Source organism: Nipponia nippon, unplaced genomic scaffold, assembly GCF_047370975.1.
Source record: "Nipponia nippon isolate SJK-2023a ecotype South Korea unplaced genomic scaffold, ASM4737097v1 scaffold_7, whole genome shotgun sequence".
Taxonomy (NCBI): domain Eukaryota; kingdom Metazoa; phylum Chordata; class Aves; order Pelecaniformes; family Threskiornithidae; genus Nipponia; species Nipponia nippon.
In genome coordinates, this window is record NW_028262391.1 from 35,850,389 (window position 1) to 35,876,084 (window position 25,696).

The 25,696-nt window shown below is 36.7% G+C and overlaps 1 protein-coding gene across 4 annotated transcripts in view; it reads right to left on the bottom strand.

Moving 5' to 3' along the window:
• FTO (FTO alpha-ketoglutarate dependent dioxygenase) overlaps nt 1-25,696 on the bottom strand; it is a 254,058-nt gene that overhangs the window by 39,272 nt on the left and 189,090 nt on the right. Inside the window, exon 9 of one of the 4 annotated variants that reach the window (XM_087739734.1) lies at nt 1,778-1,910. The exons of the other annotated variants lie outside the window; for them this stretch is intronic. Coding sequence (XP_087595860.1) covers nt 1,901-1,910 — 10 coding nt within the window. The 3' untranslated portion in view covers nt 1,778-1,900. Of the gene's footprint in view, nt 1-1,777; nt 1,911-25,696 lie in introns of those variants that run through there. 4 annotated transcript variants of the gene reach the window in all.

Sequence of the window (25,696 nt, forward strand, 5' to 3'; positions counted from 1 at the left end):
ATGCAATCACACGAGGACTGAATTTGATTGCTGATATTTTGGCAAATGTAGCTGGATTTTGTATTTTAATACTAACAATGTTCAACTCGGCTCCTTTTGGAAAACCTAATTCCCTGTGGAAGGAAGCTGCCCTCCAGATAAACATACTCTTGCATGTTTATGAAATATTCTAACTTTTAAATTTTTTCTTAATGCAAGTGAAATTTTCAAAACTGTCCAAACACTTTTGGTGCAAACCCCCATTAACCTCCGTAGGGATTCTGTATTTAATTTACCACCCTTCTTTTATTAAACAAAATGCAACTCAGTTTTCAAAAATAAGCATACAAATTAATTTTAAAAATTACTATTCAGTTCTTCAAAGAGATATCTTCCATAGATATCTAATTCTATAACCAGCACAGTAAAACAGCATTTGCTGTGCAAAATGCACCACCAATCAAATAAGTAATAATTCGGCAGTTAGCTCACATTTTAATGGCAGAAAAGAAGAAATTTTCCTATACTTTATAGCACCTACTTTACTCTGATTTTTCAGAAGGTTATGTCAGGTTTCCTAATGTTATATAAACTGAGGACAAAGATTATGGTCTACTGCTGTTGGCTAAAAAAAAAAGAAAAAAAACAATCTAATTGACAAAAGTCAACAGATAGGTTATACACGTTCTACTGGTTAATTTTACTAGGTGATATCGCAGGCTTCTTCAACCTTGTGTATTTCCTAGTGCAAGTATTTTAATTTTACATTCAGAGTTTTCATTCTCTGAGGGATGTCACTAAAGGCACGTGCCTCCACGGCACTTTGGTAGGTTAGATTATTAATAAAAACTTCTGTGGGCAGACTGGATGGGACTTGAGCATAAACCAAGTGAAATCACTCATTCTTTAAAGAAATGCTTGTAGAAGGTATTTTGCACTATACACCCACCTCTAGCAATTGTTGAAGATGAAATTTGCCCAAAAGTCTTCATTTTACAAACAGTAGGACATGCAGGCAATGAAATAACTGGCTCTTAAATGTCTTTATGAACATAAGCCTGAGCAACTACATATTTGTACAAAGACAGGTCACCATTGACAGTATAGCATCCCTAGTATTATGCTAGAATATTCATTAATAGCTCAGAATGCCTGCAAAAATAACCAACTATTCTTTAGAAAGTGTTAAGATACTCCTTCACGATCTCGCAAGAACTGACTGGTCTCAGTCTTTCTTGAGAGGTCTTTGCAAAGCAAATCTAGACTTAAAATATTATGCTGTTGCAATTTTAAATATGTGTGATTCATATTCTTGTTGAAAAGATTGAATTGAAACTCTAGCCAGACACAGCATGTGTGCTATGGTCTTCGGAAGCATGTTATAAACGCAATCTAAAATCAATAGCAAGAAACAATTACAACATCTGAATACCATTTGGGTGAAATAAGCTGATGGTGGTGAAGCAACCAGCAGATGTATGTCAATACTTGCAACAAAGTATTCTACAGCGTTTGCACAAAGAGGGGTTGAGTAAATATCAATAAAGCAACTCCTGCTACAAACAGTAAAAATGATAAAATCAATATTATAAAATAAAAAGTTAGCACATAGATGAACTCTGTGATCTAGACAGTGCTGTGTTAGGAGTGTTCCTAAGTTCCTGGATCTCAGTAAAGGAACAGACAGTGGCTGAATTTGTCCAGTGCTCTGATTAATCAAGAAACCAAAGTATACAACAAATGGTATGCAAACATTGTACCATAGAAATTCACACAAAAATGTATTTACGTCCTACAGCAGGAGGAATCACATATCTACTGCACCTGCTAGTCCTGTGCACTGTCAAGAATCCATCTAACAGCCCACAACATGCTGCATGCTGCCAGCACTGTCTGCTTAATGGGAAGACCCTGAAGGACTTCACATTTGTCTGCGAAAAAAGATAGATTAAGAAAAAATAACCCATTCTTGCCAAAAATTTATATGAAAACATCAAATCCCAGTAAATTCTTTAAAAACCCAGCAACTAAAAGGGCAAAACTGTGAGTGACAGCCCATCTGCAAGATGCTGTCTGTAGCTCTGACCTGCATTTAAAACAGGGCTGCTTAGCCTTTTGAGCACCTAAAGTTGGTTCGGTTGTTTGCATTTCATAGAAACTACTTTTGAAAGTAAACAAGAACCTTTAGTGAATTATTTAGCATACAAATAAACCAGCAAAGAAGCCTAAGTAGGCCAATATGAACTAACTGGATTGAAATATTCATCTGTAAATAACTTTTCAATCTGCTGCTTTCACGTACAAATACTACATGGAACATTAGACACAACTAGCTTCTAGGGATATTTAGGCTCACTGGAGAGCAATTTTTATGTCTACTGGCATCTGTGGGTAGTGATATGGACTGACTGTTAATATAACCAACATAAAATTTATGTGAACACTCACTGCAATAGCAACACACTGTCAGACAGCTGGTGGTTGATGCGTAGCACATGCGGATTTTATATGCGCTGTGTAAACTAACCTTTGCAATAAAGATTTAGCAGGTTTATTAGTTTAGGAAATCGCTATAATTAAGGATAATTCATAATGGCCGCTTATCCACTCTATAGCAATAGCTGCTTTAATTTAGACTCTGTTTCTTTGAGCCATAAATAAGTGTGCTGATATCTTCTGCACAGATGTGGCATTCAACCTGTTCAAGTTGGTTGAGTTTTGCTTGTGTTTTAATCAAAAGCATTAGTAGATAAGCCCATAAAATGTACTTTGCTTGAAATAAATTAGCAAGAAATGTGGTTTGGAAGTTCTGAAACTCTACTAGTAGCTCCTTTTTGGGAGGAGGGAGGAGAACAGAGAAATTTTCCACAAAAAAGGAACACACTATATGGTCATAGATCTGACCTGAGACAGAATACCAGATTTGCATAATTAATCATAGGAGAAAGAGATATGTCTGTGACCTACGTGTATTATTTACTATCTATTCAGTTTGTAATTGAGGGTTTGACCTTTGTGAGCCCTTCTAGTAACACTGTGACTTCTCTCCTTTTGTGCACATCCCAAGGCTTCTCTGCAGAAGTATACGTACGGTGTCTCGTTACTTCAATTCCTATTAATAATTCCTGTGAAACAATTCCTTGTGTTCACACTGCTTATTCAGTGGAAAGCACTTTTCCTGAATTTTCAGCCATGCCATGTTCTAACTGGTTGGAAACACTGTGGGTCTCTCTAACCAAACACCCACAAAGCCAGTTTTCTTTCCGTTCCCTCCCCTTGGACAAAATTATATAGTCTCAGCTTAGGTATTACACAGACACTCAGTATCATCACTCCTAAAGAAAGGAGAGGGATTTTGCCTTTCTAATACCTACCTAAGGCCAACAGAGAGACTACTACGGCCTAAGTTCATAAGCAGGCCAAAGAACTCCTTGGTGGGGCTCAGCTGAAAGGAACACAGATGTGTCACAGCAGACATTCCTGGGGTTTTTGTTGGTACCATAAACGAGGGGACTTGTCACAGGTCTTTAAAGTGAACACTCAACGTCTTGTGACTGGTAGTAGGAAGAGCCCATTTCTTTCTGGCGATTAATTTACTAAAAGGTCTCTCTGTTGTAAATTTAACCAGGGTTTTTAGCTAGGTGGCCCTATTCTGGAATTCTCCATTCTCCCCCTTAGATAAGTCACGCATTGCTGCCCAATTCTTCTCAGAGAATTTCCATGAAGTGGATCCCTATACTTCCTCTGCATGTATCTGTACTTTTGTGCAATGAAAAAATATTTTAACTTGCTATCATCCTGATACAGAAACGTTTGACTTACTGAAGTGTCATACCCAGATATAATAGAATTACAAGTACTGGCTCTCCATGGGCATTCTTTCTGCAGAGAACTACTTTACTAATCATGAACTATTACCACAAAGGCCTACAACAACTGACATATCAAATTAGCTGTTTAAAAAAAAATAAAAATCTGCTATATTTGCCACTTGTGACCCCATTAGTACTTTCTGTAGACAATGACTACGGACCTACCTACCTAAGAAATTATGATTTGAGGTGTCTGTCAGCAAATGCTTAATAAGATGGTTGATGCAGCATCTTGAACTATCAAATGATCACAAGTTTAGAAGTAACTATAATCCAGATTTTCCTGATTCCAAATTATGCTACTTCCCTTTCTTTAGGAGAACCCTAGAGTAAAAATGCTCAGTAAAAAATCTGGATACTGAGCTTCGTGGCAGATGACTAAGTATAACAGCTCAAGGTATTATTTCCTTAAGTATAAAGACAAAGATCTGGAGCCTTATGGAAAACTATCTAGCTTTGTAAGTATCCTGCCACAAAATTACTAATACATTGCCTTTTCAGGGGGTGTGGCGATCTACATTTTTTTTCCCTTTAGATTTTATAGTAACCTCAAAAGTGACAGTAAAATGACATAAATTCACATAGCAGCATGGCATTCAGTGGAACACAGGAAACATTCACTAGCTGGGATCAAGTCAGTTAAAGATGAAATTCTTTTCCTAGACTGTACTCAGTTTTTCTATCAGCCTAACTTACACTTTGTCTGAAGAATGTGTACCAGCCAAAGCACTGGATCTCTGAGTTTAGCATGGGCCTTCTCTAAAAAGATGCAGCTATACCCTTTTTTTTTTTTAAAGAAGAAAATACAACAAAACTAGAAGTAATCTGCTTGCAATCACCAAGAAAATGGATGTTAATCATGGTTAACAAAGTGAGCTGTAGTAATCTCCATACATACTCAATTTCAGGTTATCTAAACCTATCATTTTCAATCTCCTGATGACAAATGACCACATCATTCTAGTTATTTCCAGTCCAACCTGGAGAGTTATTCATCATGAGATTCATACTTCATTAATAAACATATCTTGGCTACACAAAATTTTAATTTTGTAGGCTATGAAATAGTGCTGGACCTCAGACTGCAGAAGCAGGTTTGGTCAGTCTATGGCTTTAGCTTTGCATCATCAAACACTGAGGCTAAAAATGTAAATCTTGAATGCCAAATGCATTTACTAGCAAAATCTGTAGGGTTAACTAAGATCAATTCAAGAACACAACTCCTAAAGTCTTTAAAAAGTTTCTATTACACCAGTGTGCACAAAGAAGACATATATTTAAAAACATAGGTCATTCATTATTAGGAATGTTTATATTGTATATCATGCACATATTTTATATATGCATAGATGATATGTCAAGCAGGGACAGGTCAACATAGCTTCAAAATTATTTTAATGGGAAAGATGCGGACACATAAACTGAAAACATTCAGAATACCTAGGCAAAAGGAACGTTATCTAAAGAAACGTGAGCATTAGAAACACAGATATCCCATTATCAATTTTCTGAAGTATATTACAGTATGCTTCTAATATGTTGAATCATTACAGTCAATTTTTTCATGAGTGTATGGAAGAGAGTATAAAAGTATAAAAAAAGTCTTCCAATTCCCTTTGCAAATCCATGAGGCAGTAAAGCGCAACTACTGCTTTAGCACCATTCAAAGCACAAGAATTGCAGTCATTGGGTACCTTCTGGATAAAGGCACTACAAAGAGAGACAGAAAATGGGAAACAAACTTTTTTTTTTTTTTTTTTTTTTTTAATATTTCTACGTGGTGGCAGGACATAACTGTATTTTCCTTCCCCAACTCAGGGCCATGATTAGAGTGGAAATGGGAGAGAGGAGCTCTAGAGCTAGAAGTTTTGCTGTCAATGCAAGACACCTTTTGGCTGTATCCTTTTGCTCTCTGGGTTCCGACTAATATGTTTTGAATGAGATAAAAGCTCCTCCATTAGCATTCAGTTCAACCAACAAGAGCAATTGACTACAGAAGAGAATTGTTTTGCCGATGGCATATTGCACATAAGCTGAGTGAAAACGCAAATCTCTGTGCCAGAGGAAATTTTGAAATTTTCCATTGGTTTTTTATACATTGCATCTATTTCATCAAATAATGCCCGAACAATTCCAAATTGCAATGTTCACTCTGATTTGTAGAACTGAGCCGAAACACTTGGTTTTTAGTCAGTAAAATATTGAACTGTATTCTTCATGGTGACACATAGCTTGATGGGAGTTGTGGCAGATGAGCCTGACGTTCACATTCGCACTATAGTCGACATCCCTTATGGGAGACTGCATCTCCTATAATTTATTCAGCAGTCATTTAACTCCTACAGGCCATTACATGGCTTTATCTTACAAAGTCCAAAATACATCAAAGATATACTATTTTTGCCAAGAAGCTGAATAAACAGAACAAAATGGGAGTTTAATCTACACTTCTAGAAGACAATTTCAAATCACACAAAATGAAATGTTTTTGAATAATCAGAAACCTGAACTATTTACACTTCAAATCAAAATCATACAAAATTAAACAGAGTTTGTTTTAATAAAACAGAGATATTTACCATGGAAAGCTTTAGCTTTGTAAAAGTTGCACTTTTTGGTGAAAAAGCATTTGACCTTAATTTTGATTAGCTCAAATAATTCTATCTCAGCAAAAATATGGTAAAATGGGAAGAGTTAGACACTGCTTTGCTAATTCTTGTAACTTTTACAAATTTCACAGTATTTTCTGCATTTTTATTAAATAAGAAATTCTTGGACTTGAATAACACATGAATTTTAACCTCTGCTTTAAAAAGGCTTTACTGTTCAAGATTGCAATGGAAATACAAACTCTACCTGCTCAAAAATAGAAGCTGAAAACATGTTAGAAATGGTCTTTTAGAATCTAACAATGTATGTTAATAATGACATTATTAACACTTGTGAGATAAACTGATGTATATTTAACCTAAATTTATAAATATCTATCTAAATTTTTCTCCTGAGACTTTTTTTTTTTTTTACTGTAAAACTGTTCTCTAGGTATTCCATAAAGTGCTGTAACAATCATAAAGAATCAGGAAAAACAACCCCTTATACTAGGCTAAAATGACTACAAATGATTCTCGACTAAGGCAAAACTTGTTATAGCCTTGGACAAGGAGAAGCAAGCAGATCAGGAAAAAGAACCCACTCATATAGGCTGGTGGATAGCAACAAAAGACCTGCGAGCAATGGAAGGCTTGTCTGAATGGGGACTCTGCTGCAAGGGACAGGCAAAAGAAAAAAAAAAAAAAGAACAAAACCAACAGAGAAGGCTAAAGCAGTGCAAGAATGTAAGGGGGAAGATCCTGGGGCCTACAGATATTTTGACTTAAGCCTAAAAAGCATTCTGTGATGAGGAACTTGAGACAGGGAGGGTCAAAGCAGAACATACATTTCAAAAGCTCTTTATTAGGGTTTGCTCTGTGCTTTAAATACGATACGGCAATGGAGAAGCAAGCTAGACATTTGCTAAATAGTTTGAAAGTGCTGGTGAAGATGACCAGTGTATCTTACTGCACAAAAGCTCATTATGTGGCTTGATATCACTGGGACTGGTTCCTGAGCTAACCCAAACTCATATTCTTCAGGACCTCCAGAGGAGGGCATCCTCAGGAAAAGAAAGTGTTCACACCACAGCAGCTCAGGGAGAGGGTGACTGGAGGAAGGTCAGTGCAGATCATGTGGGGAGGAGGCCAAATGTACGACCATGTCCCACCTTGCACAAATCGTCCAGAAAACCTGTGCCCAACACTATGCCAAAGAGGCAAAGAATAAAAAAGAAAATCCTAGCGTATGAAATTAATACTTAAATAGGGTTAGTATGCGATGTGTATCAGTGCTCAGCAAGGAAGCAAGGATTGACACTTGGGGCTGAGCATCAGACCTGTCACACCCCGCTGCTTTCCCACTAGCTCAAGGTATTTGAGTGAAGGGAATAGGTACTGTTTCAGCGCACTGCAGAAGTTATTCAGAAGCTGGTGGTGTGGAAGGGACTTGAGGACACAACAATGAACTTCCAGTTTGGAAGAAAAAAGAAATAAACATGGAAGAAATATGTGGGATGTGAGGAAATGTAAGGGTGGCAGTTCTTTTTGCTCTCTATTCCAGGGATCAAAATGACTTCAGAGATTGCCTCCGAAGGACAGTTTCTTAAAACTGAGAGCCAGACTGAGAAGAAAGGGGAAAAACAGAGATTATAAACTGAATAAAATGAAAAGCCAAGCACATCATCTGCCTTTGGTTGTAACTCATTTCTTTCCTGAGAAATAAACTTCAGATTATCAAATGTGAATAATGAAAAGAAGGTCACGAAGAGCAACTGAATTCAGAAGTGGTCTTCAAGGTTAATTACATCCCTTTGTCTTAAACAAACTCAAAAAAAGCACTAAAACTATCATTAAGTTTCTAAACAATATTTTAAAAACTGCAAGTCACTTCCCCCCCCCCCCCCCAAAAAAAAAAAAAAAAAGGGGATGCATTTGCAGTAGGAATTAACAGAACCTCGAACATAATAAACAGCAAAGGGTTTGGTACTGATTTTTAGCACCTATGGTTGACTGCAACAGCTAAAGTACAATATTTTTAAAAGCAGAATGTATTTGTTAAGTCACAAGTTTCTTCATTTGATTTGCAGATGGGGACCTCTATTGGTATAAAATAATTACTAAAAAAATGACACCTAGAAGCAGACCCATTGGCTCCCTTGAAAATCACATTGGCCAAATCCTTATTTTCATTACGTCAATGTTACCCTATACTGATTTCAATTAAAATCACAGGAATAGGCCCAATCAAATGTAATTAATATAAGAATTTGGCCCAATTGTGTAAGACATCAAGTATTCTTCTAAAAAAAAAAAAAAGCTACAAAGAAGAACTAATATACTTTGAAGTTAACCTTCTCATACTTACGCCTGGGGGCTCTTCTCTGCGTGTGCCTTATGTGTATTTTTACTACAACCTTCGTGTAACCATGCAGTATTCTAGCTTTGGACTGACATATCTCTGTGTTGGGCAGGATTTTCAATCCTTCATGACTATCTATTTGTCACTGCAGGTGAGTGGTAGCACTCAGGCTGATCCCCAGCCACTTTCACAGTTACTTATCTGTCTTTATGGATTCTTCCTGTGTGTCAAGTTGGTGCATAACAGCATTACTGTCAGGGTGACAAAATTGTCCCCAGAGTGTCACAAATGATTCCCTAGCCTTATGGCTGCAAGCAGGTAGTAACACATCGACACTGCCTTTCTAAGCTCATCTTTCTCCAGTCCTGCCACCCACCCATTATTCTGCACACACATGCACACGTTCCCCCATATGTATGTAATTCGCAGTTAAGAATTAAGATAGTTCTAATTTTGGTCCTTTAAAATTGCCATGAAAAATAAACAGAGGTTGTTTTCAGGGTGAAATCTTTTTCTCTGAAAAGTCTGTTCCTCTGCCTTATTTTTAAATAATAGAGTTCTGGGGGAAGAAAACACTGCAGAATGCCTGTTTTCTAAATACAGAAACCATGATTACATATTCAAAATAGTGGCTAAGACAGCTATACATACATATTTTTGTTGAATACTATATGCCATCCAAGATCTTAGTTTCTTGATGTGTTTCTATCATGCAAAGCCTGTTTTTTTCTTCCTATAATTTTTTGTGTTTTTTACTTAATTGTAATCTGCATGCAGTAACATCTTTTCTAAAATAACATTTTCTCCAGTTCAACACTGGGAGTGAATTTGTGATAAATTAAAAACCTTATTCAACATGGGCTGGTTTAAATACTCCCCCCTGCCCCCCAACGTAAAAATCATTCCAAGGAGAAAAAAAATCCATCAAGTTAAAACAATGTATACGTTATTTGGAGAAGGCTGAGAATCTTGATGAATGTATAAGAAAAGAATGCTTCAGCAGCAAAGCTTGCTCAATAATCTAAAAACTATTTCATGGTCACATAGTACAATCTAGGATTTCGATGATTCTTTCATGAACCATGTTTTATGTAAATAAGTTTTGCTTTGTTTAAGTCCACAGTACTTCAATTCTTCAAAATGCCTTCAAGGTAACTGTTTCTAGACAACGGCAGCTGACAGGACTCCATGAAGGACAGACCCCTGTGTTCTTGTGCTTCCATCACCTTGCTAAACAGCTCACCTCTCTGTGCCTCAGTTTCCCTAACTGTGAACTGAAGAATGTTATACCTATTTTGATAAAGACGCTGAACAAGCTGCAGAGTTGTGCAACTAGTTAACATTAAATGTATATTGGGATAAAATAAAAGCCTTTTGTTTGGAAGATGAACCTCTAAGGAACGACGTGTGTGTGCGTGTGTGAGAAACGCATGGTCAAACTCTGCTACCTTGAGAAATGCAGCTGGACTAAGGGTGGCCGATCCTCGTTAACACTGGCACGACTGAGGACAGAAGTGTTCCAGCAAACATGTGTTTGGGTGTCCGCACACACCCTCCCCACTCCTCAGACCATTTGTCCTTCACCTGATGAGCATTCATTGTTTGAGTTTTCAGATAGGTTCAGTGCGATTTCTGACACTGGAAAAACAAACCTAAAAGCAATTTAGAAATACCTGCCCATGAAGTCAAAAGGCAAAATATCTAAAGCTTCTCCTGGAATCTCTGACCTCAGACGCTGACATGGTTTGATGGGAAATTTAATGTAATAGTCTGAGAAAGCCAAAAGGCCTATTGTCAGCAATGAAGTCTGAAAGTTAGCAGAATTAATATAACTGTACAATGGAAGTGCCCTCGAGGGACAAGGCTGCAGAACCAGGGCAGAGGGAAAAATGACTTTTGAAGTCATTTCACTATGACATTCTGTCATCACTGCTAAACGGAAATAAAAAATCATCTGAATCACCACATGCTTCAGTGTGTGTCCCTTCCTTATCTAATATAAAGTAATAACACTGACGTCCCGTGCCCCACCTAAGCCGGGAAGGGGCTCTGCAGGGACTTGGGGAGCTCCATTTTGAATTGCTAAATGCAATAAGAATAAATGCAAGTGGGAGTCTGTTTAGCAGAGAATGATGTCTGGTCTGTAGCCCATCAAAGCCCAATAAATCTCAATGCTTCAACAAGAGATGAAAATGGTTATCTCATCATTTCAGTGCCAGGGTGAAATTTTCTCTGAGCCAGAGTATTTTTACAGGTGATTTATGTCTGGGAAGGGTAGTTGTTTAACAAAATGGCAGATAATGATAAATAGAAAGTAAATAGAAACAGCAGCAAGGGAGTGGTTCTTAGTTGCAGCAGAAGAATAAACAATATACTTACATAAAGTGTATGTCACATATAAGTGCCATTATTCTAAATCCTATGAGTTATATGTTACTTGGAACATCACATAAAAGATCTGGTAATACAATTTACAGGATAGGGAATTTAGCATGTATGCAAGGCAAATAAGCATCAAAATTCTTCTTTCTGTTACACCTGTGTTAATGCCACTTCACTGAAATTACTCTGGATTTACAATTGTATAATAAACAGTGAGTGTCTCTGTGTTCACCGGGTTTAATACATTATTATATTAAAATGAGAGGGATCAGGAGATGGGCTAATTTTGCTGTCCTTACACATTTATTTTTATATACAATACTTATATTGACTATGTGCTAAAATACAAATACTTCTACAGAAAAGGGAACGACTGATACATGCACTATCTGGACATGTTTTTATAAAGTCATCTGAACATACAACTTTTTCTCTTAAGATCTTAGTTTGGATGACGTGATAAAACAAATATCCATGGAGTTAATGATGAGAAGGAAAAAGTAGTAAAAAACAAACAAAGCTGTCTTTTTGAGTTTTTTGAATTAGAGATACTGCAAACAATGTCAAGCTGGAGATAGAGATTTGAGGTCAGGGTGCTCGCTTTGGGTTTCTTTTCCTTTTTATGCATTTTTCCTGTGGCTGTACACAAAGGAAAAAAAAACCTAATTACAGTTTTAAATGCCCAAAATGCCATGTCCACCAAAAGCCCGATGCTCATTAGTACTAGTAATTAACTTTACAACTGTCAACACAAACACCACACAGGCTGACAGATAGATAGTAGCTCTGAGGGTGCTAATAAATCCGGAAATAACAACTTGACACGCAGATGCACAAAAGGATGCAGGTGATAAAGAAATGTTGACATCAAATCTAATTATCTTCGAAACGGCCAACTACTGCACAATCCACAGTAATGCACTGTTATTGCTAGTGATGAGCCCCACTGGAATGGCTCTTAACCACAGCATACAACTGAGCTTTTGCAGCCCCTTGTCATATCTAGTGAGGACAATATCAAAAAGGAAATTATGAGTGTCATGACCCCTCCAAGTCAAAAATCTAGTGATGAATATAGGCTCAGCAAGGCATAGCAGATTACCCCCTTACGAGTTTTAAAGCCAGGATGATATATGACATTTTTATCAGGCACTTTCTTAGGAATGTCACCAAGAGGGAAAATAACGGCCCTGAAAAGAGACGACTAGGTGAATTATGCAACTGTAATTGCCGATCATAACCTGATATGAGCTGAAATTGCTCTGTTTTCATATTGAGATAGCATAAAATTGTCGGAAAATGCAATGGCTCCTTAATGTGGCCTAGATGAGTCTAATATTCTGATCATTTTTCACTCAGCTGCTAGGTAAATAGTGCTTCTTTAACACAACCACCATGGCCCAGGGCAATCTGGGGGCCCAATTTTACACTTGAATTGAGAAAATATGTGTAAACGACAATTTTTCATATTTTCTGCATACATAAGAAGATGAAACATCTTTATCATGTGTATTGTCTGGCTGAGCTTATACAAAATATTAGTTTATCTCTCCTCCTTTGGTTTATTCCATAAGCAAAACACATAGATCTAAAGGACAGGCAATATTCTATATACAAAATAGGTCCATCTTTTATGCAGCCTCATATGAAGAATTCTACCATTTTGTTTTTGAAAAGCTGGCAATTAGCAAGTGTAGATTTTGCAAAATAAATTAAAATATTCTAAAATGGTTACACTTTTCTGCAAATCAGTGTGAAAAAACCAGAAAACAAAAGGTCACAGAAATATTTATCTGCACAACCTGAGATATTAGTTTAAACAATAACCTCTAGGAGAAAAGAAAAGTGAAGAGCGGTTCTTTATTACCATGCTATAAGAGAAATTTATTTTACCAGAAATCTGCTGTATTAAATGGTTCATAAAACATATTTGCTTAAAAAAACCAGCTTGAGCTAAAATAAAAATAAAAAAACCCACAAAAAACAACAAACCACAAAAAAAACAACGAAACAAAAAGCATGCTACTACCCATTCTCAGATAATAATCAGCAATAATACCTGGGGCAGAAAGGTCATAAACCATACTTCCAAGACAGGAATAATTCATTGTACTACTATGTGTTTAAGAATTAGTTTGATAGAGTCACTATCTAGACTGTGAGATATTGTCTATCAATCTGACCTTCTAAAAATGAACCAGCAGACTCCCACTTAGATCAAAACCTCTTTGCTTTTATGATATGCACTGTCTTATTTATGATGAATTTTAGGACCAGGCTTATGATCAGCACAGCATCGTTTGCAAAATACATCAATGTAAAAGTGAAGCAATACAAACTCTTAAATAATTACGTCTTTCTTTCTAAATTTCTAAACATATTTTTCCCCCAAAGGAACCATACTGAAATGCAACCTCTTTTTGCTCTTTTGCTTAAGAATCAGTCCAGAAATAAACAAGTACAAAGGAGGTCAAAAGGTTTAAATTTCTTTGTTTGCATTTATGTTATCTGTTCTTAGTTCCTATATATCCACCTTATCTAGGTGCTCCAACACTAATTGCAAAGCAGCACTGACTAGCAGTAATAACTAGCACTTGGAAAAACCCTGCGTGTTGCTGGTTACTGCAGATAAGAGCCCCTTAACAAAGTTGGATATATCTGCATCAACTTACTTCCTACTCCCTTTTACATTTTATGCTTTCTAAAGGCTGAGATTTTGCACTAAATAACGTAGCAAAGTGTGATACGTCACTCTACAGAGAGGCTTCAAGAACAGCAGATTTCCAAAGGCTTCAGGGTGTGGGATATACGGTACTGGAAATAACACTGACATACTTCAGTAATGACACGAGTCTTTGTAAAATATTTCACTGGATAAAACAGAACAGGATTGAAATATAGTTCCTAGTGATTAATACTGCGTGATCCTAAATGTAAAGTTGTTCAGATCTCAAAAGAATTTAAAATTGTAGACCCATCCATAATTATTACATTACCACTAACCCTATTATGAACAGACCTTATGTAATTAACATACCAGCAGGGAATTTAAGAGGTACTTGGCATTAATTTTCAATCCCTATTCTCCATGAATTTGGTACCCAATTGTAGTGATAAACAGAAGACACATGGTTACGATTATGCATTTTCTGTAACGATTATGCACCACAGCAGAAAATACCTCATAATATAACGCAGGCTCACAGTTCGCAAGAAAACATATTTTCTGCTATATTTTCATTCCGTTGTAGTAATTCAGAAAGTCAAGTGACCAGTTTCCATTTTTTTCCTTTTTCACAGGATCTATTTACAGAAGACTTTTCCCACAGTCACTGGCACTTAGCAGAAAAATAACTTACAACCTTTATCATTCTCTTACAAAGTCAGCCACGCCGAAACTGTATTTATTTCATCTTCCTGTCTCTGTATCCCCCTTCCGGAGACTCAGCGAAGAGGCTGCAGCGACTGTTGCTAAGCAACTACACCACAGCACTGCATCACCAATTACAGATTTTTCCCATCATTTTCAGCCTCACAAATTTGGGAGCTGGTATAATAATAGGAAGTAGTACAGATAACAGAAGTATTAGCCACAGACTGGTAAGTTAGCAGATAGATCCTAAGAACTAAAAAAGAGATGACTATAACAATAACACTGAACAATTATTGCTAGTATTATTTTCAGGTTTTTTTTATCAGTACAGCCTCCACAAAGAACTTTACGTATTCACTATGTGTGAATGCAAAAGTATTTTTGAATTCTGATGATTTTTTGTGGGTCTTTCTGTGCAAGAGAACACCACAATATCCATGCTGCCGAATGCTAACGCGAGATCTATTAGTAATCAAATTTCAGCCCAGATTTTATGGTTAGTCTAACCGAGTTAATTTCTCTAATGTTAGCAATTCATGGAAGAGGTCTCTTGTGGCAGCACAAACCTGGGATCCACAGCAGCTGTCAGAAGAGACTCTGAGGAATTCCTTATTAGCCAGAATGCAACCAGGCAGAAAACTCATTACACAGTGCTAAATATACTTAATCACATCTATTAGAGAAAAATGAACTTGATAATTACAACAAATAACTAAAGAGCAAAAAGTGTTCATGGAAAAACCCACACCAGGATGTGTACGAAAAGGGGCTGCATACTGACTCTGTGTGGGAGAAAGCCGTGCCTCGCGGTAAACTCTTCTGATTCTAATAGAAAAGGATTACACCACAAGGTACAAATGATTTAGGTTCCCCTTGAAAGTGAGGCATTTACGTTTAACAGCTTACATAAATTTAATGTAGTAAGTAAATTAATTACTTAAATTTTAAAAATGAATTTGGAAAGGTCTTCTGAGAGTTAAGACAACCGCATCTTCTCAACATGCTTTTTGGGGAAAGGAAGTCTCCTGTAGAGACATTTAACACAATAAATAAAGATAATTTCACAATAACTGATACTTTACTGCAATACGTAACACAAGGGCTCAAAGTCTTTCCTTCTTGTACAGCCTTTATTTTCCTTCAAATGGGATTGGGTTGTGGAGTGACATGTGACCCAGAATTTGGCCCATCAAGCTATCTATATTTTAAAGCACAGTTGTTGAAACTAAAGGTATCAGATATTGACCTCATCAAGTAATTATAGGCTGAAACCAAACATAAGCATCACATACTCTTCACGGAATCACATACCATACACAGGCACTCCAACCAGACCTGAATACCATCTGCCAAAACCTCCCTTGCTCTGCCGTCCCAGAAATATCTTAAGTCTGCATTATTTTTATTTGCACATTGCCTAGTCAGCACATGTGAAATGTGAGCATTCTAATTTTGCAGCAACTGATATCCCGATATACTGAGAGATATCCTGATATACTGACACCTGGAGAACACAACGGAGCAGTGAATCAGGCTCCTTACCTTTAGAACAGGCCTGATACTCAGACTTTTGTCACTTCATACCAAACTCCTCTCACATCTTACGTGAAGCAGTTCATCTTCCAGCAGCTCTGTGAACTTGGTTTGGAGACTTTGAACCCAAACTTTATTTTAAATTCCTACCCAACTGTATATATTTTTAATTCAATAACATCTAAATAAAGAAATCGGGCATATTGAAATCATCTAATAAAATCCGAGAAGGAATACTCTGATGTTTTCATATAATTTTGACTTCGTTGGAAGAGGGCAGCTAAGTAATGCATGAAGCAAGCCATCTTTTTTTATTCATCCACAGAACATTTTCACCTTGATTTCTATGAAATACCGTTAAAATATTGGATAGCATCTAGCAAAAATAAGACAAATTCTTCACAGCTATATACAAATAAAGACAGTACACAATGGCCACAGAAAGCCCTTACCTAAAGGCTGACAAAGATATGTCAGTGCTTGTGCACGCCCAAGTTAGGGACCCAGGTATGTTCCAAGTGAAAGGTCTACACTGCCATCTTTCTCTCTTCACCTCATTCCTTTCCTCCAGCTGTCATGAAGAGAGGCAAGAAACTGCAGAATTCCATTTCCTAGGACCGTAACTTAGAATGGTGGAAATTAGGAAACAGGATTTGATTCATTGCATGGCCTAACAGCAGTGAAAGATCCAGCCTCTGCATGATGATAAATTAAGAGCAGATGGACATGACTTTGAACTGATAGAAGAATACTTCTTTTACTATTTCCTTGCACTTGCTTTCCTTTGGTTTAGCTGATTCATACCTTCTCTGGGTCATTTCTGCTGTCTCTGTATCATGTCAGAATCAGTATTTTAGGATTAAAAAAAAAGTAGTAGCCACAAAGCTCAGGCAGTAGCCACTTCTCAGAAGTTAAGCACCACATAGATACCATTTTCAAAAATGTTCCTTCCAATGAGTTATGGACTGATGTTATTTAAAGGAAAAAAAAATGTAAAAGGTATTCTAAAATAGTCTAAAAATTGAGTGCTTTTTCTTTTCCAATGAAAACATATCATTCCATACACACATGCATACAGTACTTTGCTTGGCTGGGTTTTAGGGCAACAGAGCACATTTTTGGGGGTGGCAGTAATTCTGGGGATTTTTTTGTTCTTTTACAATCTACTGTTTACAGAGCAGACAATGCTCTTACAGAAAGAAACTATTGAGCCTTGCAAAAATTATTGACTTTATGAAGTCCATTTCTTATCCTACAAATTTAAAGAGTGAACCTTACCTATAGAGAACATGATACAGCATTCCTCTCGTGTGAACAAAGGTATCACAGAACATATATAATTGCTTACTCAGTTCTGTACATCTATTAAATCATTTGTTTTTATTTGTACAAACTGAAATTCTAATTTTAGACTGTCAGTCAGAACTTAGCACAAATATCAGGCCATGCTGAACTCGGAATTCATACATGCACATGTGAATTAAATTATGAGCACAGAACTGTATGTGAATTTTTAAGTTATTTTTACGGTGTTCTATTGTATTTCAACAATTTTAACTCCCACTTAGTTATACCAGATCTTCTTCATATATATGTCCAGTAAGGTTCAGGTAAAGTTCAGGTGCGGAAAACCAGTTTTTGTCTTCCAGCATTATCTCTCTCCACTCTTTCTCTAAGCTTTCAAAACTGGGCACAGTTCAGATTGGATTACTGAATTAGGCGGACCTTTCCCCTGAACTTTCATAGCAGATTTTATATTCTTATGACTAAGATACTCTTTACCCTACAAAGTTAAGTTGGCAACACAAATGTGACATTAACTGATATGAACAGAAAGAGAGCTATGGTAGCAATGATAAGATAGAAAAATGAAACAAGCAAGTTTAAAAAGGCATAAAAGGCCATGATTTTTCTTTATGTGTACAGAAAATGCCTACAATTCGATCAGAATTTTGTTCAAAGAGTAGAAGTAGTTACTGACTGCTCCTTTTAGAATATCAGCCTTCACTTCCATGGTTAAGGGTTTGGACAAGAAAGGTAGGTTCTGTAATACTTCTGAGTTTTACAGTATGAACTCTGAGCGTAAAAAAGCCATACGTGTATAATTGCGCAGCGCAGGCAGTGAAAAAAAAGAGGTATAATATCCTTATATAACAATCACATTCAGGAAGGCTAAATACAAGAATGTCGGCAGAACAGAATTCTGCCATTAGTATTTTGGGGATAAAATGTACATTGAAATCTTTTCTGTCCTGTCATTCAATAAACAATAATAACCCCTCTTCAGCTGAAGCAGGAAAATTATCTATTTTAATATAAAAGTTCATTAGAATTTACTGAGAATTAAATTAATAGGAATGGAAAGGCTCCTGTAGAATTAGAGTATTAATAGTATATTAACTGCAAGTATTTTCTTTTTAATCTAGATAATTCTTGCAGGGATATAAATCCCTATATTCTTATTTAATTCTCTATTGAGGGGGTTATAGATTTTTTTTTTTTTTTAGGAAAAGTGTTCTTTTCTATAAAAGTGTAGTATTCTACACAGGAAAAAAAAAATCTGTGGAGATATTTGCAGAGCAAGCTTATGTTTTAGACTGAAGAATGGTTTGGATGTCATCACAGAGTGATGCACAGTGGCAAACACAAGGACAGCGGAATCATTCCTTCTGCAGTCCTCACTGACAGTTCAAGGATTCCACAGGTACAAACTTTTCATAAGAAAAAAAAGGTCTATGTGATAGCAGCAAAAGGTGACTAAAAGGGCTAAAATAGAGCTTTGTTGTTACAAGGTATGGAAAACCTTGTAGCTCTAGATGGTCCAGTTTGTGTGGTCCCTAACTAGAGCCTACAATGATCATGAAACTTTTCTTAGTTTTTTCCTATTTTCTAACACAGTGTTGTATCAAACACCCTTGAAAAATATGGAAGAGTTAAGAACAACACTGACAAACAGCAAGCAGAAGCAGCACAGTGTGCTAGCAGCTGCAGTAGTACAGGACTGGCAGTAGGATGGAACACATGGTTGGCACTTATCAACCAACAGAGGCAACCACTATATACCAAGAATGGGGTATATCTCTGTGGGGTTCCACCACAAGAAATGACAAGAAGAACTGTATCTATGACTTTGTCTAACGTTCATAACTCAAAAACTCCGACCTTGATCACTTTAGCAGATGGTTTTGCTCTGCTGTAGTTGCAATTAAACAGAGTGTGCCAAAGTGAAGAGCAAATTATCCATGCTATCTATCCCAGTTAAAAAAATCTGCAGTCTTCCAGTATCTAGCGGGACAACATCCAAGATTCTCCAGCCCCAGCCCATGCTGGATTGCCATTATATTTTATGTCAGTCAGTACTTCAGAGAGTCCAAGACCCTTGGCATATGTTCTTAGTTAACAAAATGGAAAATTAAACTTTGTAGCAACCCCCTGCCACTCCCAAAATAAAAGAAAAATTCTATCTACATCAATGAGCAGGAAGTCTGATCTTCCTGTGCCAGCCAAAAAGCCTGCAGTATAAGGACATTTGGTAGAAGAAAGGAATTTAAAATAAGCAAACTAGCCTAAATTCACACTCTTGCATTTCAGGTACTGAGGAATATTTATAAGGAATACAAATTTTAAAATCACCTCTGATATTGACAAGCATAAGTTTATGACTTTGACAAAGCTTTTATGCTTTTTAAAAGTGAGTTCATTGTTTGAAAACGTTATCCTCATGGAAGAACTGCTCCTGAGTTTCTTCAACACACTGAAAATACCACGATCATAAACCCAGTATATACACGAACAAATAAACAAAAGTATTGCAATAAAACAGGAAGAGGTACCCAAACATTGTGGCATTTTCACTAATTAATGACCATGTATAAGACCACATGGAGTCTGAAGGACAGAACAAGACAACTTCTAAATATGAGACCTAGTCTTCAGTTCCCAGCTATCAGAACATACTTGCCTCTGGGCTACTCCGAAAAGGAAACATGAGCAGCATCTGCGCATTGGTCCCCTAGCATTGCTGAATTGGAAACACCCAAGTACAGTAGTTTTTCAAATTAAATGCATGAAAACTGTGATGAGTAGATTTACAAAAATTGTATTTGAAAGTAGGTCTGAATATGAAGAAGATATGTAGATAAACTACCTCACTGTCAAACTCATGTTAAGTTTTTTAGAGTCCAGATGGTAAGGGGTAAATGAAAAGGGGGCATTTATGTCAGAGCTTGTACAATAGGAACAAGAACACTGATACAGTTTCTTTTTTTATATATAGCTGGGTAAAGAGATCAGAGAACACTGGAACATTAGCCAAAACAAGTTATCCAGCTGCACTGTGTTTCATCACATATCAATTTTTACTGAAAGAAAACCATACAAATTTAATCAGTTCTTCATATGGTAATATTTAACATTTTTTCCAAGTTGTTTGATATTATTGTTTTAAAAGTTCCTTTTCCCCCTCCCTCGAATGTGATGTGTGATAGTGGTGAACACAGGAAAAATATCTATCCCTGGCAAGACCGAAAGTCTCATTTACAGTAGACTCAGTAATAAATGCACTGGCGTCTGTGTCAATTGACTGTCTCAATGAAGAACAGGTCACTATAGGAAACAGTACAAGCAGCGTCTACATTTGAACTCCCACATCCTCATCCCATGCATGTTTGTAGCATCAGTAGAAATTAAATTACCCTAATAAACCTTTCTGCCTCCTCCCCTCCCCAAGAAACAGGATTTTTTTTTTCCTGACAGCTTAAACCACATGGGTTTTCCCTCTTTTTTGTAAGGCTATCATATGGCATTTGTATAGCAGTTTTAATTATTTGAAAATATATGATAGAGTGGAGACATGGATCCCACTTATATAAATGCCTATTAAAAGGCCATGTATTCTCTCAGTAACCATAAAATATAAAACACCTCTTAAAAGAATATAATTCCTTTGTTGCTAAGCCAAACACATATAATAAGACAGCTTGCTCCTTTTAAGTAAATAAAAATGATTTGTATTAAATAAAATGAAATATTGTATGCACTATATAATTTAACAATAAGACACATCAAAGTATACATTACTGCGAGCTAACCCATGCCTCAGAGGTGTTGCAAGCCAAATACTTTAAACGATCCAAGAAACATGTTGTTACAGAAAAGCAAAAACCACAGCGCGTCATAAACTATTGGTCAGATGAGATGTAAAACCAAGTTCCTAACCATTTGTGGTCACTAAAATCCCCTGGCGCTTACTGTACCCTTAGAATGTTGATTTTGCCCAAACTGGAATGTTTTTAATACACAAGTTTTATGCCACCTCGCTCTATTCCTTGTGCATTTTCTTTAGAGAGAAGTCGCCTGCTCTATGCTGTTCAGTGCTGAGCCAGCCCACTGCAACCTTGCTGTGTTCTTCCACTGGAGTGGCTGCCGTTCAAATGGTTTCAAGAAGTGTCTTGCATGTAAACGCATTCATACGGATCTCTACATGCTCTCTCAGTTAGAGCCCATTAAAATGGGTGAAACTAATGGGATTTCTTGGAGGTACTTGATAGTGAAATTTGATCCATCGTTCGTAACACAGTTTCAAATCCCTCAACTAGAACGCAAGTATAAATAACGTGATTATATAACCTCAAATAAAGTGATTCAAAAAATGTAATCATTGAGAATACACTAAACCCCTTAACAGAACACAAAGTATGTTAAAAAACACAGCAAAAATAATCAGCACAGAAAAGCTTATCCATTGTTTGTATCAGTTTTATATGGATTTAAACCACCACATTGCATCCACATTCCCCATTTATGAACTGCTCTGTAGTTTCGACTGTTCTATTTTTAAAATGTTTCAGTGGAAGCACTGTACACTCAATCAGAATGCTTACAAAGCTGATGAGTCAGTACTTTTTGCTAAGAAGGAGGAGGTTTCTCTCCAAGAGCATTAACAAGCAAAGCGTAGTTTAGGTTCTAGTTGTGCCAACTGTCTAGTAGCAGGAGAAAAAAAAAATCCACTGTCTCTAGCAGTAGCAGTAAAATTCTTTTAAGAAATACGCCATGCAGCAAGGAAAGGTACTGTAAACCTATTGATTTCTATTATTTGTGAGGAGTGAATGAACGGTTGCATGAAGTGAAATGTGAACCAGAAAGTTATTGAGTTAGAGAACAGTTTACAAACACTAATGCTATTTCATAAAAAGAAACCTCTCCAAAACACGACAGAACCCCAGACCTTCCACTGCATCCTAAACCATCAGTACTACATAATCAACTGAGAGAGTTACGTTACATCTTTATTGTTATTTCCATGACTACATACTTATTATACAACGCTCCTAATCCTGAAGAGATCAATTGTCCTGACATCTGCCCTACCGTTGGCACTGTGCACAGAGCAGCACAAAGAGCAAGGCTGCATTGCACATAGCAGATGTGTAGGAGATGGAAACTCACTCTCTGCTTGTCACAACAGTTGCACGTTCCACCCACAAAAGGCCCCGCTAACAACAACACTAATTTATTTTATGATGCTTGAAAAACTCTTTTGAAGTAACAGAACAATCCTAACTGAGAAATAATGAAGCATAGTGGAGTTCTTCCAAGTAACTGTAACCCCAAAACGTTTTACTTTATTTATCGAAATACACTTGCTAGGCGGGTAGGAAAACCACTGACACTAGTATACTGTCCATTTTATTCTATTTTTACAGAAACAGCAGAAAATACCTTAACATATTTCAAACATTTCTATAAAATAAATAACAACATCGAGGTGATTTTTTTCATGCTGTAATGTCAATGAAAAATTAGAGTGTGCTTATGAAATTTTTTCTTGTTAACTTTAATTAATAGTATCTGAACTTTTGCTGCTGTCTTGCAAATTAACCTGCACCTGCCGTTTCCTGTGGCTATAGACTTCACCACCAAAAGTCATATGGTGATACAGTAATATTTAATAAACACCTTTTATTAACCTGTCTTCTATCCGCAGTCAGTAAATGTTACAACAACATTCATACATTGCCTAAAAATTGTTATTAATTTGCATTTGATCAACTCCATGTGTCCTAGGAGCCTAACGGCATTGCTAACTGTTTCTAGCACGGAGCTGAAGCTCTTCTGAAGCAGGCTCACACCCATTCAAAACCAAAAGGATATGCCCATTGAACAAACAGCAGCCAAATCCTCCTTAATTTAGTTGCTCTAGGAGTGCTGGTGAACTATTCACACTGATTGGCATCGCTCAATTTTTAATAAAGGATTTGCTGAAGTGACAGATACTTGTGGAAATAAACTGCCGACAGATTTGCTAAGTTATGTGAGTAATTAAGTATGTAAAGCTACAGATGTTGAACAATCGTGCCTTCCACCAAGATGTATGCCATAATATCAAAAAATAACCTGGCATCTGGTTTCTTTATTTAAGTACCTTTCTTAGGGTTTGGATCTTAATTTTTTACAGTTGACAGCAATGTTATTTGAGCCAGTCAGTGGCATCTGGTTGCTGGGGGGGGTGGAAAAAAAGGAAAAAAAAAAAAAAAAAAGAAAAAAAAGAGGGGGGAAAAAAAAAAGCTCTGTGCACTTTAATTAATTGTGGAGAGATTACATGGTCTTCCAACCGTGTAGTTTGTCATCAGAGCACATTACAGATTTAAATTAGAGGTTTCTCCACAGTGTCAAGAATAATTAAAAAGGGATAGGAAATGATGCCAGCTAGCAATGCTTTACATCAGTGGTGAAAGTTTTACATTTATTACAGCCAAACAATTTTAAAAGAAGATGTCAATTTTGTAGTTATACTGTGCAAGGAATAAATATTAGGTGGGTAAAGCAGCCAATACATTTCAGCTGCTTGAATAATGAGAGGTTCATGTTTAATCTATCAGACCTACCAGAATTGGTGTGACATGTCAGAGTTATTAATGAAGCAGCATCCCCTTTTCTCATAAAAACATCCTCTCAATGCAATAACTAACATATGCTTTTCTTTTCTTCCTAAAAGGATCTCTGCCCAACTCTTCCTTCTGGTTCACATAAGAACAGACATGCCAACTGTACACGAATTTTTTTGCTCAATTAATTTGCAATACCTTTGGTCTTGGGCTGTGCTAATAGTACAGTGTTTATGTGTACTCAAGCTTTCAATTCACTAATCATAAAGGGCCACATATTTCTCCTCCCCTGCCCACAGACTTTGTACGTGTGGATGAGAGAAGCATATGGGCCTAAAAGCAGCTTGCAGCCTAAGGAACAATTTCTACCCAAATACCACAGGTCTCATTTCTGTCCTCATATAGACTCATTCACAAATTGCATCTCCCAAATCCCTTCAATACGCTTGTATTCCTTTAATGCAGTTTTATTGATTTAGTTTCTGGTGCTTTAAACATTCTGTAGTAAGAAAACAGTGCAAACAAGTCACTTCCTTTTGCTATGAAATAGCTTTCAATCTCTCAGCTCAAATGGAGATTTTCTTTCACGTGACAACATTAAAATGAATTATTAAAAGCAGGTGTAAATTGTCCTCTCTTCCTATTCTATCGTGTTATCAGAATCACAATGAGAAAGTAATTTCAGATAAATTACTACACTTAATGGTGATCAAATCACTTGGCCCTCACTGTTGTTTTTACTGAGCCCAAAACAGGAAATAAGCACGCATGAATAAAATGACTATCTATCTTTCACATTCAGTTCATGTCTTTCAGTGACTTATCTTTTATAAAAGTAAAAATGTAAGAATTTACTTCGTACACCTACAGTACCATTCAAGTATGTTCAGAATCCATAAATCAAAGTGCTGGCCTGTAGGAAGATGGAGCATCTCTCCACACAAGGCAGGCAGTGAGCTCTAGCAGAAAGAGCTCCGGACTGGGATTCGGAAGATGGTAACGCTTCACCTTGGCATTGCCAGGAACTCACTACATGGCCTTGAGGAAGTCTCTGTCTCTTTTCTTTACGGTTTGCGACTACAGAAGGGCCCGTTCATTTCATTTAATTTCAGGCACTTAGGCATCTGTTCATCACCATACACAATGTTACTCCAATTAGAGATGGAGTTCTATACGTTATTATAATGAGCATACATTTTAAAAAATTTTTAAAAACCAGTCTTTCAATCTTTAGTTGTTCTGACTTCATTTGAGATGTGTAACCATGCAATACAACATTACTGGGTTAAGATATCACAGAACTTTCCTGCTTATTGAAGCTGCTCTGGCATGCTTCATAATTGCTTCCTAGCTAGCAACGGACACCACACCACCTGCTTTTGTTTGGTTTTGTTTTCTGCTGAATGATTACTTCATTTACCATAGAAAACATGGCAATGAAAGTTCCATAATGTTTCATATCTATAATAAGTCTATTTGGAAATGGTAGCCAGTGCGCAATTTGTTTGCTTAGTGATGGTTCTCTAAGCATTGCAAAGCTTCGCAATGGGAATTTATATTTACTGCTGTCTTCTAAGCACATTTTAAAATGCAGCTTGTCCTGTAAATTTCTAAAACTTGGGGGAAATTACCTGTCTGAATGCCCTTTCTCTCTTTTTCATCTGCCCACAGTAGCAACTGCTGCAACTGTACACAGAAGAAATGCTTAAGAGAAGCAACAC